This window comes from Amaranthus tricolor, chromosome 10 (genome assembly GCF_026212465.1).
Source record: "Amaranthus tricolor cultivar Red isolate AtriRed21 chromosome 10, ASM2621246v1, whole genome shotgun sequence".
NCBI classification, from domain to species: Eukaryota; Viridiplantae; Streptophyta; class Magnoliopsida; order Caryophyllales; family Amaranthaceae; genus Amaranthus; species Amaranthus tricolor.
In genome coordinates, this window is record NC_080056.1 from 2,698,186 (window position 1) to 2,717,502 (window position 19,317).

At 33.7% G+C, this 19,317-nt stretch overlaps 3 protein-coding genes across 3 annotated transcripts; all 3 read right to left on the minus strand.

The window, feature by feature from the left end:
* Nucleotides 1-50: 50 nt before the first annotated feature.
* LOC130826301 (protein STRUBBELIG-RECEPTOR FAMILY 2) lies at nucleotides 51-5,996 on the minus strand. The gene is made up of 17 exons (XM_057691911.1): nucleotides 5,588-5,996; nucleotides 5,377-5,488; nucleotides 4,427-4,559; nucleotides 4,255-4,326; nucleotides 4,105-4,170; nucleotides 3,947-4,018; nucleotides 3,784-3,855; nucleotides 3,389-3,460; nucleotides 3,200-3,265; nucleotides 3,045-3,110; nucleotides 2,652-2,962; nucleotides 2,220-2,443; nucleotides 1,865-2,130; nucleotides 1,600-1,744; nucleotides 1,240-1,379; nucleotides 983-1,139; nucleotides 51-237 (listed from the first exon to the last, which is right to left on the minus strand). Exons 2-17 carry the CDS (start codon nucleotides 5,465-5,467, stop codon nucleotides 70-72), a joined length of 2,121 nt encoding a protein of 706 aa, XP_057547894.1. The 5' UTR covers nucleotides 5,468-5,488; nucleotides 5,588-5,996; the 3' UTR covers nucleotides 51-69.
* Nucleotides 5,997-6,517: 521 nt separating this feature from the next.
* On the minus strand, nucleotides 6,518-12,679 carry LOC130826302 (squamosa promoter-binding-like protein 17). The gene is made up of 4 exons (XM_057691912.1): nucleotides 12,108-12,679; nucleotides 10,225-10,367; nucleotides 10,006-10,140; nucleotides 6,518-7,616 (listed from the first exon to the last, which is right to left on the minus strand). The coding sequence occupies exons 1-4, from the start codon at nucleotides 12,449-12,451 to the stop codon at nucleotides 7,141-7,143; spliced, it is 1,098 nt and encodes a 365-aa protein (XP_057547895.1). The 5' UTR covers nucleotides 12,452-12,679; the 3' UTR covers nucleotides 6,518-7,140.
* Nucleotides 12,680-15,251: 2,572 nt separating this feature from the next.
* On the minus strand, nucleotides 15,252-17,764 carry LOC130826303 (uncharacterized). The gene is made up of 2 exons (XM_057691913.1): nucleotides 17,350-17,764; nucleotides 15,252-15,929 (listed from the first exon to the last, which is right to left on the minus strand). The coding sequence occupies exon 2, from the start codon at nucleotides 15,881-15,883 to the stop codon at nucleotides 15,512-15,514; it is 372 nt and encodes a 123-aa protein (XP_057547896.1). The 5' UTR covers nucleotides 15,884-15,929; nucleotides 17,350-17,764; the 3' UTR covers nucleotides 15,252-15,511.
* Nucleotides 17,765-19,317: the final 1,553 nt, after the last annotated feature.

The window sequence follows — 19,317 nt, forward strand, 5'->3', positions numbered from 1 at the left end:
TTTGAGCATCCTTGTGTTTCTAATCAGAGTAGCAGCTGCTACAACAATGAAATTCCTGGTCTGGCTGATTTAGACAGGTAGGTAGCTGAGCTCAGGTGAGTTCATAAAACGAGTATTAGTTGAGCGGAAGGATTTTTCGTAGGCATCTGCTTCAACACCATCTGTCCCTGGCTTTGGCAAGACTCTGGTAAGTACTTCAACGATTTCAGACATTTGAGGTCGAAATTCTTTCTCAGGCTGTTAGACAAGCATAATAAAACGCTTCAGGAACAGAGAAGACGTACAGTCCCATGTTTCTATTATTTTGGTGATCAAAAGCAAATGAAGGCAAGCATGTCAAAATGTGGAATGTGTAAATTAAACCGATGTACTTCTGAGTCCCTGAGTTTGTTATAAATGATTCTTTTATGCTTTTTTTTTTTTAAAAAAAAAATGGTATGGTTTGGAGGAGAAAAGACAGAATATTCAATTTTATGAGAGTAAAAGCGTGGAGCCACTTGTGAAAGGAAAGATAGAATATTCAATGGGACATATGTAAATTCAAGTGTAGCATTTTTAGAGCGGTAAGTCTTGTATGAGACCGTCTCATTCACGGTCTCACCATGCGACGAGCCCATGTAAGTGATCTATTTCTCTAATTGATCACTTTAAGATTGTAAGAGATGACTTGAGGTTTTCAATAATCCCTCTAAGACAATAAGTGTACATTGGGTTAACTCAATAGAGATTGTCTTATCGTGAAACCGTCTCATTTGAGAAGTCGAGAGACTAAGGAAGCAAACGTTGATTGTAAAAGCTGCAAGACTTGCTATTGGTTTCTTAGTTTCTTACCATGTGGGAAAATGTGAAACTTTAAAGGGATCCTTTTTTCCTTTTATTTATCTTCTAGAAAGGGGGAGAAAGGGGGGATTTAAGTTCCATTGTTTACTCGGTGCTGAAGTTGAATATACAATCAAGTTATAGTTTGGGATAAGTCTATTACCTGCACACATAATGATATGATGTCGGCACATCGAGAGAGAGCCTTTGGGGAGAATGATCTTCCTATGCTTGGATCTACCATATCCTCCAATGAACCTTTATCATGAAGCCTGCATATTGCCCATTTCACCAAGTATTGCTCTTCTGTTGGTCTTGTACTGAAGTAGAATAAGTGGGAAATAATCCTTGTTAGCAGATTAAAAATGAAAACAAGCAAGATCGTAGATAAACAATCAAAGCATATAGATGTTACAGCACCTGTCATATGGTTTTCTTCCCGTTAGAAGTTCTAAAAGCAAGACACCAAAGGCATATACATCGGTCTTTAGGGTCTCCAGTCCTGTTTGCCCGTGTTCTTGTGAAAGGTACCCACAGTCGCTAATGGCAATCTCAGCGGCCTGTTTATTGCAATTATGAAAGAGAAAATTATTGAGGAACTGTGATAATGTGTGAATCAGACTATGCTGCAAACTTGAGAAGTGCAAGCATATAAATTTTTGGATGTTAGAAAAATCTGAGTGACCGATGCAAAATATGCTCCTCTTAGGTGTATCCAAGTTTTTCAAAATTAGTATCAGTGTCATTTAGTTCTTGTACATGCCAAAAAACAACATTTACCTTAACTTTCACATTATTGCTGGTGAGAGGCTTCAATATAGAAAGTCCGCCATCACATACTCGAGGCTTAAGCTCATCATCTAGCATAATGTTGGCTGCTTTGAGGTTGCAGTGTGCAATTGGAGGTGACAGAGTGTGCATGTAGCTGAACATTCAAAATAAAACGAGTTAAATAATACATATAGAATATTCTAGTACAGATGAGAAATTTGTGCTTCGCATATAGTTGAGAAACTTGCACTTTAGACACACGAGGAATACTTACTCCAAGGCTTGTGCTACACCGAAAGCAATCTGGATACGGAGGTCCCAGGTGAGAGGCAGAAACAGTTTACTATGCAGAGCTATATCAAGTGTCAGATCTCGTACATGTTCATACACTAGGAGGTGTTGTCCTTGCTCCACACAATATCCAACAAGACGCACAATATTAGGGTGCTGCAAGCGGGATGTGCTGCGTACAACATCCAGAAATTGTTCCTCTTCGTGGAAAGAGAGTGGAACCATGTTTATATTTTTCACTACAAGCTCCTGGAAACAAGAAAGCAAATGCTTCAAGTTAACTTTTCATCAGACTTGGACATAATTTGAAGACGTCACTTATGTGTTCAATCATGTACCTGACCATCAGGTAACTCCGCTTTGTAAACTGAGCCAAGTGATCCCTCTCCCAGAAAGTTATCTTCCTTGAAGTTGCTTGTTGCTAATTTGAGTTCAGCAACTGTGTAACGTCTTGCATTTGGCAGCAATTTGCGTTTTGTTAACATAGGGCCTGCAGGTATAGCCTGGCTCCTAGGTGTAGGGTTGATATGTAGGATATCTTCATATCTACCCGGAGATTGATCTGCTAAAACGAACAAAATGACAAGTGCAGTAATTCTGAGGATATAAACAAGTACAGACAAAACATCCCTGCTAGGTTGCTACTAATCTACAGAATAAGCTACGGTAGAGGAAGGAGACAAAGAGTGGAAGAAATAAAGAAATTTTTACGGACTCAAATGATTGAAGTATAAATTGCTAAATGATGTTGTCGCCTCCAGTTCAACTACCTGGAAAGGAGTGCATTGATCTACTATTGTTCAATCTATCAGGCAGATATTGTGGGTGCCGCTTAAGATGGAGAGCAATACCAAACCCCAGAAGAGCTATGAAGAAGGCAGCTCCACCAACTCCTAAAGCTATGATTCCTTTAGATTTTCCCTTTTTCTTCTTCAGATGCATACCCCCTGAAGGATTCTTCTCCATGGCACTCGACTCAGATATTGGGGGACTATTAATACTCTGCTCTTTGGGGTCCTTGTCAAACGGAAAATTCCATGTCACGTTAGCACCCTCAATACTGAATCTATTGCCTCCCATCCTGGTAAATGAAGAAACAGCCAATGATAAGTCTAGTCAAGGTTGCAGATTGAGGTAGTAAAGTGAACAGAGACTCCTCTTGCCATAAATTTGGGATGGTCTGAAAATGCTGAGGGATAATGCCACTGAAATGGTTGTCTTGGATGTTTCTGAAACAAGATATAATAGACAACAATGATATGGGTGGTTTGCAGTAAATCACAAACTCAGCACGATGCATCTGAATGTTTTTACTTACAAGTCAGTGAGGCCAAGGTCAGACAGGTACACAACTGAACCAGTTAGCTCATTATTTTGCAGATACCTGAATAAATTTTTTATCAGTGTCATCCAATAAGAAATCAAATGGAGCAATAGCAGATCTCAAACATGTTCAGAAATAATAGATATATTCACATACATTGAATCATAAAGTATTTTAACTTACAACTTGGTAAGGTTTGTCAGAGACGCAAAAGAGCTTGGTAGATCGCCACTGAACTTGTTGTATGATAGATCCCTGAAGCAATAAATTACAGATGAGGGTAATGAAAACAAGTATTTGTGTTAGTAAGTCCTTTGCAGTTAAGAGACACATGATCTACAACAATGAAGAAGAATAGGTGATGTGAATCAAGAGAAAGTTAGAAGATAAAGAAACACACGTTATGCTATTACTGGCTAAAATAGCATGCTAACAATAAATTTGGATTTTGTGCTTGCACAGCCGTAAGATTTATTTTAAGGTTCAACTCTTGGAACTTTAACATTTTGGTCTTTATTAATAAGTTAATATTTATTTTTAATCAATTTCAACCTGCATAGAGTGATGAAAAAACATACATCTCCTTCAATTCTTCAAGACCTTTGAATACACTTCCAATTGGCCCTGCTAACAAGTTGTGACTCAAATTCCTGCATAAGGAAGCAGTTCATGTTATGTTTAGTAGGTGAAAATAAAACAGCATATGAGCATACTAGAAACAAGAGAAGCAAGCTTACTCACAGATGTCTCAAGTTTCTCAAGTAAGAAAGGGATTGTGGAATACCCAGTAAAAATTTGTTAGATGACAAGTTCCTGCAAAAAATGATGAAGGGCTTTAGAACTCGAGGGCATCAGATAGAAATAGCCAAAAATTCAGTATACTTGAGAGATTGCCTTACAATTGAATCACATTGGGTGGCAGGTTATCGGGAATTTGTCCTTGGATGTTATTCAAGCTGATATCACTATATGTACAAAGACTTCAGAAAGGATTACAATATGATAATACAAATTGACTATTGCCTTACAAAGAAGAAGTGCCAACTCACAAAATCTTCAAGTTATGGAGATTGAATAGCTGGCCTCCGGGATGACCTTCAAGCCCTAGTCCGCGAAGTTTGCTTCATCAAAGATTCAATGGACGAAAATGAGTCAGAATGAGTACAAAATTCAAAACATTTGCAGTGATAGAGAAAACTGCTGGGAGTTAAGTAGATTTACATATGTATAACAGATGATCCAGAGCATTCAACTCCGGTCCATGATTGCTCGCAGGGATCTCCGCCTTGTGTTGTCCATCCCTTTAATTGTCCTGGCTTATTTAGGGAAATGTACATGTCTTGAAGCGCCAAAACTGCAATTAATAATTGAAAAACCTTCTTCAATCGCGAAAGGGTACAACTCTTTGTTTACTTCTGATAAAATGTGCAACATTATTACAGGATATTTGAATTGCAATTCTTCATTTGTTGAATCGTAAACGACCAACAACCAACTACTAATTTTACCGAACATATACATATACAAGTATACAACTAATTTATAAGGTTGACTTAGGAACTGACAAATTTAATACAACTAATTGATTAAACAAACCAACAACCAACCATCAATTGCCCAAACAGCCAATACCTCTCTAGTCTCTACCATCTCTTTAGTCTTTCCATCCTTGCTAAAAATTACAAATTACGAAAATAATGCTTCCATATCTTGTGGTGGTACTTAGACAAATTTACAAAAAGGCTATACTTCAATATGACCTAAGAAATATTGTCTCGGACTAAGATATATCAGTTCTGTTCAATTTAATGCTGTAACATATAATTTGACACAACAATCATGCTTAAATGCAAATTAGACAAAATTTCAGAAAATTACATTCAATGCAAAGATAATTCAATTCAAGATTATATCTATGAAAGAAAGGAATTCAAGATTTAACACGGTCAACAGAGTATCGCATTAAGTCCATAATTAAATATCAATCTTCTCGAGAGCATCATGAAAAGTTAAAGTAGTAACTGATACTGCAGCAAATATTTTGAGATTTCAAAATTGTCTATCTAAATACAATTTCATAATATATACACAAATAATTCATCTAATGCAAAAAATACTATGTAGCAATCAAACGATACCAAAAATTCATAGAAAAATAGTGGAAGGATTACCGTCAAGTGAATCCGTAGTAGCTTGGAAAGAAGAAATTGAACAGGAGATAATCAGGAACAAAAGAAAATATCGAAGAAGCAAAGAATCCATTAGACGTCAAAATCCAAAGAACTGAAGAAAAAATAACAGAAATTAATATTCGAAAAACAGAGTCGGGTGAAATCAAGAATCACATCGTAACAGCAAATCATGGAAAGCAGAATGCAAAACCTGAAGAATACAAAGATGAAATATACAGTAATTAGTAATACTCTAGTAGAAGTAACGAGCAGCTTCAAAGAAGAAATTCGCAAGATAAGAGGAAAGCATAGAAGAAAAGCAGAGTTAGTTGAGAAATGGCAATGCAATGGATGTGAAAATACAAGAAATAATTTTCCATAACAATGGCGGATTAGGATTTTGGATTTGCAAGTTCTTGATTTTAGACAGAGATGGAGGGAAGAAATAGGTAGGAAAAGAGGCGAGAGAAAGTTGAGTGTACTGTCTTAGAGTTCTTTTTGCTCGGTATGAAATATGAAATATGAAATGAAATGAAGTTTGTTATTTGTTTCTCTAAGAAATGCTCCAAGCAGTAAGAAGAAAATATAGCAGCTGTAACCGTTTTAGTCTTTTAGATGTGGGGCCATATTAAGTGCCATGTCAGCTTGAGGTTTGTATATTCCTATATCTAATCAACTTATAAAAATTAAGATGAGTCACTTAATGAATTAATGTAACTTAGAAATTTAGTCCATATTATTGCAATCTGCATTAATTTAGTAATAGTAAGTACTTTTTGATGATTGTATTTGTTTGTAATTATAAAATTACTTATTATTTTAATATTTTTTTAGGTTTGTGCATATTAAAATGATATTGACCAAATTCATACAAAAGTTTCTCGCGAATGACTCCTAGGCAAATAACCAGTGATTAATAAACAATGTTCTTCCTAAAAAAAAGATATACATTCAAATGAGATAGTATACGCTTTACATAAAAAATTAAATTGGTTTATATTGTACGAAGTATAAAAAGGTCTAGTAGTAAAAGTACAAATATCGATATTTGTGTAATTTTTAAATGAATTTAAATCCTATTAAATTTTTTTTGTTCGAGTTTTAACCTATATTCCACAACGTTCTTTCACTCATACCACGATATTGGCATATTGAGCGTATGTCTTAGTAAATAGGCCTTTAGTACTTTAATAAACGAGAAGGAATAAGTAGTGTTTATGATATAAATGATATTGGCATACCAAGTGTATTTTCGATCCCAAGTTCATATAAAAGAGAAGGTGAGCGGTAGGTTTGTAACAACCTGCTTAGCAAAAACCTTATCACATCCCATGATCATGAACCAAAAACAACACCGAGTATGTTTTAGATTTAATGGTGCCGTCGATTCCTTAATGATCATTTTAAATGAATGCAGTGCAGTTCATATGATTTACAAACAACAATAGATATTTCAGAAACAGGGAAAGTGAAATGCTAACAGAAAAGGTTCAGATTCAAACCGAAACACAATACACAACCAGTAGTCGATCCTTTCGGGGAAACAGAAAATACGACAAGCGGGGCAAATTATTATTTTAGTCCCCAAACAAGTTTAACGACATCGGCGCAGCTAATAGTTACAAGACAATATCCGACCGTTACAAACCGAGAAAATGAAACGAGCGAGTTCAGAATTCAGAAGAACATTCGCAGTTACGATGAAACGCCTGAGAAGAAACCAGCAACATGCTCTTGTTCAGTGCGGAGCAGCGAATAGAGCTGTCAAAGTGACCAATTGACATGGTTTGATGAGGCCGAGTCGTAGACTCTAGAATGGTCCATACCCATGTATTGTGGGACTTGTTCCATCAGAAGATCACCATGAAATTGTCCGCTAAAAGGTTGCGGGGAGAACTGTCCGAGCCCAAGATGACCCGACGGCAAAGCATGTAAGCCACAATTGGGATCATTATCGCCCTTAAAACCCCACGATGAACTGTTGTTTGGCAAGTGCGCAACTGTAACACAATGAGGTGTAGTATACTGGGTGACGGCAGCTCCATCAATGTTCATCGAGTTACCTAGTCCAGTGCCTGATGAACGATTTCCGGAGCTCCAAGTTTGATTTGACAGAAGAGAGAGAGCACAGCTTGAGTCAGAAGAGACCCCTGTGACGCATTCTCCAGACGGAAAAGAAAAGCTAGAACCACTAGCTGAACCTTGCAGAAACACCTTTGAGGGAGGTTCCTCAGAGTTGCCTGTAGATATAACAACTTATATAAATGAGATGTAACTTTCAACAACAATGCTAGTGCTTTAATCTAAAAGATTGGGGTCGGCTACATGAACCAATATATTAGTCCAAATGGTCGCTCACATGGATTCTGTTTCTCCATTCATTTCAGTTTTCTACCATCTAAATATATGACTTCCAAGACTCTCAAATTCTACAAGGATGTCTCTATCTTATGAATCATATTGAGGACCCCACAGATTCTACCATTAGTAGACTAGTAAAGGAAAAGGCACATGGCCTTACAACGTAGGGCTGGATCCAAGGGTAGTCAATGATATCAACTGACAACATTCTACTTATGTATAAAATTATATACCTATAGATGATAATATATGTGTTGGTAAAGTTTGTAGAAGATTTGCTATGTGAATGTATTGGCCTGGGTTCAAACCTTCTTAAACACATTTTTTAAATATTATCGACATCATTTGATTTTGTTCTAGATTCGCTACTTACAAGTTATAAGTAATGAATAAGAGTCGAGTAAAATGAAAATTGTAGAAAATAGAATACATTAGGCGGCAAATTGTAAGTTTGAGTAATTAATTCACCATTTAGTGGCTTGGAATATAGTAATGTGTAAAATTAGATTATGTTCAATTTACTTCTTCCAGTGCTAACGGCAAGAGAATATGATGGTATAGTAGGTAACGTTTGGCTCTTACTTTTGATCTGCTATATTGATCTTCATGGGGATTATGGCAAACGGTATTATGAAGGATAAAATCGCCATCAACATTCATTGTCATCAAGCTGTTGCATTTATGAGTTAGTTGTTTGATGATGAGGATGATGATTCAAGATTGTGTTGTTGCTATATAATGGCAAAGACTATGAAGGCAAAAACAAGAACCCAAGGGTAGGGACGCACGCTTAAGCTGAACTTCTTCAATCATTGTATTTCGCCAACTTTATTTTCCGCACAATTTATTTGTTCAAGTCATTCAAACACAAAACCACTCGGTTATTGTAAGAAGTGTCGCATCATGACCATCTTATTCTTAGGATCCTAACAAAGCAAAAATCGAAAAAATGATATACTTAATTCAACCCCTTCTAGAGTATATTTACATAAGTACTCTAAACAATCTTTCAACAAGCATCAAATATATTTCTTAAAATAGTATCAATTTGGGAATAGATAGAAAAACCAAAAGTCAATTGGTGTTATTAATTTGAAAAATAGTACTACTACTAAATAAGAAAGGGTCTTGGAGTAAAAAATATTGGCGACAAGATAAAAGATAACGGTGATCATGCGTATAGATGATTGGAAGAAGCACCAAAAAAAAGAGGAAAAGATTGAAGATGATTTGGATTACAAGAGTGAATAATGACACGAAAACTAGGATCTACCAACACATATGACAATTGACAATGAATAAGAATGAATGGAGGCAAATTTATATACACGATAATTGGAATTGATTTGAAAGTTCTTGTATATACTATATAGTGTTAGATTAGCGTAAAGGAAAGATGTATTGTTCCCGACGCTCTCTCCTGTTACTTGTTTTGCATGTAGATGAACCCATATTTTGAATTAAGTTTTGGTATCGTTATTATAAACTTTTAGCCTCTTATAGTTGGTCAATAGCTTTTTTCTTCGAAATTAATCTATATCTTTTGTAATTTGTTCAGTTAAGAAATCTTTCGTAACGACCAACATTGAATTTACCACACTTTTTACCAGCTATGTGTAGATCATGTTGCCAATTGCCAAACAAGAACAATGTCTTCATTCTCTAATAAAGAGTAACACCCCTGCGCCCCGCTAAAGTAAAAAAGAAAAGAAGTGCGAAAATAAGCAACATTGCAGTAATATTGCTTTAAAGTTCAATTATGCCCTGTTTGAAAAAAGAGAGATATTTTATGTAATGGTAAAATGTTTGGGTATAATTTTCCCCAAATGTTCTATACGGAAATCCACGATCCTTCATTTAAACGCTTCCAATTATGCATCAATATTTGCTATATTAGTTCTCATTACCATCATGTATAGGTGCATAATATATAACCATGGGCCATGGTCCATAAAATATCCAAGGAGATACCTTAGGATGAACATTTATATAGGACATCCCATAATCACACATACCAATCCCCCAAACACTGATCATAGTTCCTATGAACGAGATACACTGGATACGATGATGATGATAACATTAAATCATATGATAGTAATATGCTATTAAATAAAGTTCTCGTAGTGGTGGAAAAATTATTGGTAGATTAAGCAAAAACATCCGAAGTAGTAGATTAACAATTGTAGGTTTACTCCTTTTAATTAGCATGAATATGGATTTTCCGGGGGTTCATCATTGATCATACAGATTGAAGGATGAAATTACCTGGCCAGATAATGGACCTGGACTGATTTCCAGATACCTGCTCAGAGGTCTCAGAACCCAGCCACAGATCCCGTTCAGGATGCCTTGAATACGCAGAGAAGTCCAATACAAATCCACCACTTCTGCTGGCATTATCTGCAATGTATCAATTACAATTTCTGAGACGAAAATGAACTCACATATTATATTCAAAAAGACTCAAAAGTTGCAGTAACCCACCACCATATAGGGTTGAAGAGAGCCGTCCCAAGCGTGATGATAACAAAGATCCAGGTGGTGGCTTTCTGCGACGCTCATTATGACCAGCAAGGCGTCTGCGACAGCTTCGTTTCCCTTGGTCAAACTCAGGAAGTTGATGAAATCTAAGATACAATACCAATGCAACATGAAAGTGAGAAATTGAAAAATGTTTATATATGAAAGCATAAATCTTGTGACAAGGTAGTAATTAGTGTAACATAATTCGCCAATTTATTCGCTTTTTGAATTCGCAATTCGCTTAAAATGATCCTAAAATAGCCCAAGATTGACCATAATTACCGTTTTTGTGATTCGCGATTTGCAAAGATATTAGTGAATCATGTCATGTGACAGTGGTCGTAACTCCAACAAAAATAAATTCATCAAAAGCAATTAACATACAGGAAACATGAAAAGTCCTTCGTCCTTCCTCTCCTCTGGACTTAACGTGCAAACCAGAATATTAGCACAAACTATTCCCCCTATGGAGCAAACTGGTAAAGACATTGGTGTAACCAAGACTTGGGAACTAAAACATGCACCTCAAGATCTCACAAGTCCACAATGGGTAGTATTTTTGACCTAAGAAAAAAGTCGGGGAGAGCACAAATGACTACCAAGTATATACAGAAAAATTCAATACAGGAAAATATATACAAAATTATCATAAAAATATATTTCAAAAAATGAAAATGTCAAACCTAGTGCCCTCGCGTGCGGATGCCGAAAGGAACCTAGGACTGCCATTGTTTACAATGAAGAGAGGGGCCTTCTCGCCCGCAAGCATAGCCACTTACATATTTTCCTTACACCTCTCATTTAAGTTCGGAAAGTTGGTTGATATAGAGAGTAGATACAAAGAATCTACAATCAGTAATTTGACACAAGATGATAAACCACCAAAAGTACCACATCCAAGCAATCAACCACTTAGATCAACTTATTCTAACTGTTTCAGTCCACAAAACCAAAAGCAATAACCTAAGACGAATCTAGTATATATGTTACTCAACCTCTCTCTAATTTTTCAATATGGGATCACAAGTGGTATATTTCCAACAGGAATCAATGTCCTAATTCTAGTCTTAAACTTACTCTTGCCATCACAAAAGCAAGACTCAATGTTCTAATGCTTAATTTCGAAACCTTCAATACATATCTTGTTTGTTCAATCACCTTAGTCCTTAAGATGAAGTCTCCATGTAATCAATGCATCCATTGATTCAAATAAACAACCTCAACCGTTATATCCTTGACATTCACTCCACAACTCCTTAAATGCACATTTAAACACTAATTATACATAAACCTAGATGACGTAAGGTATACTATAAGAGGAAATATCATTACCTAACAATACAAAACAAAAACAAAACCCAATTAAATCTTTCACCCACAAATTACAAAACCTAAATATTGCATCCGCATATACATAATCATCACCATCATCAAACCCTATACACCCAACTCATAGAAGCTATAATTAGGGTCTGAGTAGGATTGAAAGATGACATACCATACCCTTATCAAGTTGGGGCAAGGAGATCCTCGGCTCAAGAACCTCATATACACACTTAAAAATTCAGAAATTCCCAACAACATCCACTCCAACAAAATAATTCTAAAAATTTAAAAAAAATTCAGAGAGTTGGTCACATTAAATAAATAGAGAGCAACAAATTTAATGCCAACACAAAAGAACACATAAACAAAACTAAACAACCCAAACAAAAATCAATTGAAAACTCTAAATTCAAAACAAACAAATAAATACCCATATAAAATAACAACAAAATAATCATCTCCTAACATCAAATACCAAATAATTATTAAAAAAAAACCCCAAGAAAAAGATAATTAACCTGCTACACTGCTGGCAAAACCTCTGTTCAAGACCATTAACAATGACATTAGGGGATTTAGAGTGCATGGCACAAACCTTATGCCTTGAATAATAAGGTTTAGCATCACTAAGATCTACCTTACACCCTTCAACTTGACACCTTGGTGGTTGCCCACTTTGTACAACCCCTTTACCTCCCTTCTTAGATGATGTTGAAGAAGAAGATTTTCCTGAAGAACTTCCACCCACATCTTCAAAGTATATTTTCTGCCCAAATTTCAGACCATTCAAAGAATCAGATGATAAAGAAGAGTTATTTAGTGACCCTTCAACAACAGTCTGATATTTGGAACTTTTTTCCATTATTATCTTTGGGTTTAGACCCAATTCATCATCATATTACAGATACCTATTTGGTAAGATTAATGAATGAGTTCTTTTCTAGATAGAGAAAAAAAGGGGGAATTATGGAGTATATGGAAGTGAAAACAGTACTAATTATGGGTTTTGAATATTAAAACCTTATCGAGAAATGTCTCACTTGGAGTTGGAGGTATGATACCATAACCAATTCAAAATTTATCGGACCTAGTATACACATACAATTAGTTAGACTCATATAAATAGGATTTAAAATATTTGATCTGAACTTAATCTAATAATCTAAGTTAGAATATGTATCTCTTCTTTCGGGCTCATCTTTGACTCTCTTCTTTCATCGTTTATCAAAATATAATATTTTTTCTATTTCAAAATATTTGCAGTATTTTCTTCTAAAAAAATATTTATAATATTTGACTTTTATGCAGTCTAACATCCTAATATTTATAGTTATGTGTTATAAAAAATTATAAAAATTTAATATTACCAATTCAATCCTTTATATTTCTAATTATATATTATAAAAAATTAAAAAAATTTGATGTTAATATTCTTTACATTAAAACGAATCAAACAAGACCTCACTTGATTATATTTTTAACTTATAAATAAAAATTAATCATAAATCAAAAAATAAATATTGCAATATTTCTAGAGTTGTTCAAAACTGATCCGATGATCCGATATTTACCCGTCCTCCTGACTTAACCCGACTTCCAATATGAATTTAAAATGAAGTAATAATCAATATGGAGGTATGGATATATGATTCAATTTTAAACCAAAAACACCTTACCTAAAATTAACTCGATGAGCCGAATAAACACTCAACATATTTCTAATGTTACAACTTAGGAGTAATTTTTTTTTGTAGTGAACAACTTACAAGTAATTTGAAACACATGAAATAATTTTTTCCTTTGTAGTGGGGAAATTAAAAAGAAAGCAGACAAGAAAGATTGAAAATGGGGCCATGACAACTCCATTTAAACAGGAGAACTCTTTTTCTTTTTTTTTTTTATTTTTTTTGAAGATAACTCTTTTTCTTTCTTAATTATGAGTAAATCTTATATTTCTACCTCTAAAAGAGAAAAAGTTAAGTGATTTATATACAAAAGTGGGAACAAAAATATGGTAGAAAAGGTTTCATCACCAAACTCTCCGCTGTATGTATGATGTAGTATTCTATAATCTTCTCCAAATTTGTGGAAGTTTGGAGCTTTTTTTCTTTTGGGGAAAGAGAACCACCTACCAAAGTGCCAAGAACTACTAAAAAATGTAGGTTTTCTCTAGTGTTTGTGGATTTTCTCAATTGATTTTCAATATGGAAACTAAGCTTTTTTTCAATTATGATTTCAAACGAATAAATATTTTAATATTTAAAATTTCACTTAACATTTGGAATTAGGTTTTAAACAATAAACAATTTTCAACTTCAACTTCATATAAAATTTTAATTAATTTAGTTAGGATATTTAACTAAATTTAAATTTGTCTTATGTTAAAGACTATCACTTAAATGAGAATTTGTGTATCCCTTCATTATAAGTTATAGTTGTAATGTTGAACAATATATAATTAAGCACACAATATAAGAGAATCTTATTATTTTTGGAGAAGACATTTAAGATTTGATGAGTAAAATTAATGAGTAGGGTTGATGATTACATGAAGATTAGGTGAATAAGATAAAGCATACGGATATAAATACGTTTTTTAAATGCGTTAAAATTCAATTATAAAATGGGATGATCAACTAAATTAATCAGCACGTAAAGATACGTAAAAAGATAAAAAATACATAGATTTATATTTCATACGGAGGGAGTATAATAGAAATCTTTCTATTTATATCACACGATTTAATTAGTCTTATATCAAAAGTTGTTTACTTTATATTAATACTAACATTGGAGTAGATAAATACATTTTTAAAGCGAAAAAATCATTTCCTTCAAAGATTTACTTTTGTATTCCAATTGAAGCACAAAATATATAAATCTCCAAAAATAAAAAAAAATAAAAAAAAAAAGAAGAAAAAGGAGCATGCCCAATGCTCACTTCAGAAATATGGGAATTCAACTCTATCCTTAAAGAATGTGGAAATATATGAATAGATTATAGTAGCACAAATGACATGAAAAAAAGTACATACACTATAGTTGACCATTGCTCGCATAATCTTTGAAAAATCAGAATATTATAGAGAATGGGAGTTTATTATATTTGAAATGGAAAAGTCCCCTCACATGTGTTAACACTAATTTTAAGATGAAGTGCACCATGTTTAGTTGGTGCCTTGGTGGGCAAATATAGTTAAAATTATGGGATTTATTTGAGTCATCGGAATGATTTCGAATTAGGTGTTTCGGATCGGTTTAAAAAACTTATATACACATTGGATATAAATAATTGTAGACACATTTTAATATCGGGTTAAAATTGAATTCGATCACAAGATCGAATAAATATCAGATTGTTAGATCTATTTTAAACGTCTCTAGTTCAAACTAGAATATAGATCAAAATTGAATCAAAACTGATCAGACCAAACTCGACTGTGATAGATTTATAGAGATTAAAATTATAGAAAGACCCGAGACTAATTTTGCAGATCAAAGTGACCGATATAATCATACATTGCTTCTAACTTGCTTTAAGTTCATCATTATTATACCAAATATATTTTGGTCATAGAAGCCAAAATCAGGATCTGGGGAGGTTGGATGACAAGATCATATAGGTTTCGACCTCAATGGTGACATGCAAATGAAAACAAATAATCCAGTAAATGCCATAAGCTCTAAAAAAGCAATTTATGTTCATCAGAGAAAATCCACAATCTCAATGGTGAAAATGAAGTATTTAAGCAAAATCAACTATGGATACAATGAACACAATAAATGAGCCAACTAAGACTTGACTCTGGTTCTGCTTAAAACTTGACAAAACGAGAGTAATGAAGCCATGGAATAGTTTTTATGAGCGGGATTCACCGAATACGATGATGATGATCATGAAGCCATGGCAGCATCTGTAATCTCAATTGCATTCTACCCCAACTTCGGCTGCTCGACGAGGCTTGTTTTTTCTCCTACTTCCAATTTGCCTAAACCCTACTGATTTTACTGAATCATTGGCAACAGATTTAGCTTCTAAGCCATTTGAATCTTCTTTTACTTGTAAGGATCTCTTCCTTTTTGCTCCATTTTCAGCATGATCATCACTTTCTAAGCTTTTGTCTGTCATGTTACACTTCCCATTTTCGATCTCTTCATCTTCAACCTCGTCTTTCATGGGTTTTTGTGGCCTTCCTCTTCGCTTCGAGGCCGGGATTTTCTCCTCTTTTTCCCTCCCTACATCTTTATGAACTGCAACAGTTTGCTTCTTGCTTTTTCCTCTTACTCTACCCATAAATCTAGAGTTCAAATTTAAGACACAGTTTCAAGGGTCCTAATTCCTGAAACATAAACCAATAAAATAATGAACAAGAAAATTTCATTGATGCTTTAAGTAGCTCCCCTCAAGACACGGTTTGGAAGCATCGAATTTACGCAACCTTACTTTTGTTAGTAATAACAAAGAGGTTAGTTTCTGACTGACCTCATCACGTGCGACTTTACATAGATAAAAAGGGCACATAATTTACCCAGTCATTTCACTACTCTTTCATTGTAATCCGAAACAAAAGAATTAGAAATATCAAGAGCACGCCAAGCCATTATATCAACAATATAGGATCAACAGGTTGGCTATATGAACCAAAACAATGCAAACAAAAATATTTTTTTACATCCTCCGTCCCATTGAAATTGCATCATTTGACATTTTGACCCAATTATGTGAGAGCTTTAGAAGTCAAATGATGCTAATTCAATGGAACAGAGGGAAACGAATGCAGAAAAGCAATACAATACTAATCAGAAGCAAATCAGCAGCTTTTAAAGTAAGCAGAAATAAAATGAGGCTCACTAGAGGAAGAGGACAGTTTCAATTAAATGTAAACCTTGTTGTATGACTTATACCCCTGATCACTATTGAGTATTGACTAATCAGAACCTGGGTTGTCAGAAATGAAACAAACTTTTTTGTAAATACTTAATCATACAATAATTATGGCTTATTTCTGCTCTAAATATGAAAGTAGTAAATCATTAAAATCACATGTTCTAGATCATTTGTTTTCATTTGCGGTTCATTCTCGAGTCGAGGTTCTCACTAGACACAACCTCAACCTCCTTATCCAAGGATATGGTCTGCCGTCATTCAACCATAGCACAATCCTAGACCCTTTATCATAGTTCCTACAAACGGAATATACCGAGATTCTCACTAGGCACAACCTCTTTATCCAAAAGTATGGTCTATCATCATCCAACCATCCTAAACCCTTATCATAGTTTCTATGAACGGGATATACCGAGGTTCTCACCGGGCACAACCTCTCTATTAAAGGCTATGGTCTGCCATCATCCAATCATCCCACCATCCTAAACCCTTGTAATAGCTTCTACGAAAGAGAAATACCGGTATAATGATGACAACTCGAATCATTAAATCAAGAATACTAATTAGTATATTTAAGTTTTTATTCAAAATCATGCTCCCATCGAAAAATCTGCATCATTAAATCAAGATTTTGATACAAGAAAGAGAACATAATCAGATAACACAGCAATAAGGATAATATTACAAATTATACCAAATTTGAAGATAAATGAACAAGATAACACACAAAACCCATCAAAAACAAACATGCAAATAAATCAAGCAAAAAAAAATGAACCTAGAAATTTAAACTTCCTTTTCTTGCATTCATCCAAATAAAAATTACTAATTAATATATCATAGATTCATAGTTATATTATGATTATCCTGACCTCAAGAGATAAGAGAAGCCATAACATCACCAAGGAAAACCCTTTCACATTAAACGAATTAAGATATTCAAAATGCAATCAAAAAACCAAGAAGCAAAAACATATGTTTGAAGAAAAAAATTTTAAGGCCCAGATCAAAGTATGATTTAGGAGAAGAAAAAAAGGGATTTGGGTTTTGTATTGAAGTATACTAAGGAATTGAAAGAGCACAAGGAGACAAGAGAAGAGAGAAGATTGAAAAGCAAATTAGTGAGAGAAGGGGAAAAAATGATGGTTAATAGGGAAAGAAAGGGAAGTATTAAACTAATTAAATGTTGAATTGTTGATTTTATTGAAAAAAGCTGTGGGCTGTTGAGGAAACATGAAGTGAAAGGGGAGAGCAAGAAATATAGTAATGAGATTGCTAAGAATTTGATTTGATTTGGTTGAAGTAAATATCTTTTTTTATTAATATTTTAGGTTTATTTTTATCCAATTTTATTTTCCCTACCTACTTTTTAATCAAAGAATGAGCGAATGAAATTGCTATTGATAATATATTAATGTTATTATTAATAGCAATCGCAAAGATTTTTAAGATTACATTTAGAATTAGAAATCTTAGTTGCCTTTCTCTATTTTTTTCTCTTTTCTCTTTAGAAATACTCTAATTTTTATAATTGGTTTAGAGCTATCGTTAACATTTTGGTAGATGGTAAGCCCATAATTTCTCCGTTTTGAGTTTTTTCAATATAATTAGAATAAATATTTGTGTTTTCCCTACATAAGAGTTGTTCTACCCATTCATTGGGTTGATTCTACCCATATATTGGATTTTGATCTCTCTCCTCGTGAGAGTTTGACGTTATGAATTTTGGTCTCTAGTTGATTCGTTGGTAGAGATTAATGCGATAATGCGGTAGACACCGAAATTGCAATTTCCATCAACTACATTAAATTTAATTATATCTCAAGAGTACAATAAATCGAAAGACTCTCTCATAGAAAACTGTATCAAACAGCGATGTGGAAGAGGATATTCAGATTGTCAGATCTCATACACAACAATCGTAATTTTGTTAATTTTGAATTATGGAGTATTTGGTTAAAATTATTATATATTTGCTAATTTTTATCTCTAATGTAGATGTCGTATAAATCTTTATCGATAAATCAGGTATTAGCAAAAAAAAAAAAAGATTACATTAAAATTAGTATATTCACGGGTAAAAAATTGCGTCTATCGTACTCTATACTCTAGTTCTCACAATCTCTCACATATACCTTGGCTAGGGGTGTTCAAAATCGGAAACCGAATCAACCAAGATTCGGAAATTCGGATACCCGGCTTTTCGGATTGTGAAATTCAATATTCGGTTCCGGTCCAAAAAATCGGATACCAAATATCCGGTTTTCAAATTTTTACATTTTTTTGTCTTTTTTAGAACAATTTCATGTTTTTTTCCCACATAAATATTTAAGCTCACGCTATCTTTCTTTAATCAAGCTTATTTTTTAAACCACTAAAAAAAAAAAGCTTATGTTTTAAACTTAGAATACAAATCAAGTTGGAAATATAATTGGATTTTCAAAAGTCTAAATTAATTAACAATAAATTAGTTATACAACTTAGTTAAAATTGTGAATTCTACATATTAGTAAATTTAACAACCAAAATAAAAAATTTTATGACAAAGTATTTATATATTTTTAAAATATAAAAAATAAAAAAAAAATAGAAAACCGAATACCCGATTTTGTCAATACATTGATCCGGATCCGGTTTAAAAATCGAATACCCGATTTGAATTATCCAATTTTAAATCCCAGATACTAAATATTCAAAATCAGATATTTTTTAACATCCCTACTCCAGCCACTTTATTTTGGTGTTTGGTAAAATACCTTAGGTACCCAGCATAAAATAGCTTACACTTACTTTTTAAGCATAAATGCATTATCATGCTATAATCCTACAGATATAACATT

Bases quoted from the DNA above. Each gene is read 5' to 3' on its own strand.
- LOC130826301 (XM_057691911.1), bottom strand. From the start codon at position 5,467: ATGGATTCTTTGCTTCTTCGATATTTTCTTTTGTTCCTGATTATCTCC. The intron at 3,856-3,946 runs GTGAGTAAGCTT...TTCCTTATGCAG, and splicing joins TTGAGAAACTTGAGACATCT to GAATTTGAGTCACAACTTGT. The intron at 3,461-3,783 runs GTATGTTTTTTC...TTATTGCTTCAG, and splicing joins CTTGAAGAATTGAAGGAGAT to GGATCTATCATACAACAAGT.
- LOC130826302 (XM_057691912.1), bottom strand. From the start codon at position 12,451: ATGGAAAAAAGTTCCAAATATCAGACTGTTGTTGAAGGGTCACTAAAT. The intron at 10,368-12,107 runs GTTAATTATCTT...ATTGTATCTTAG, and splicing joins TTTTGCCAGCAGTGTAGCAG to ATTTCATCAACTTCCTGAGT. The intron at 7,617-10,005 runs GTAATTTCATCC...TTATATCTACAG, and splicing joins CAGGTCCATTATCTGGCCAG to GCAACTCTGAGGAACCTCCC.
- LOC130826303 (XM_057691913.1), bottom strand. From the start codon at position 15,883: ATGGGTAGAGTAAGAGGAAAAAGCAAGAAGCAAACTGTTGCAGTTCAT.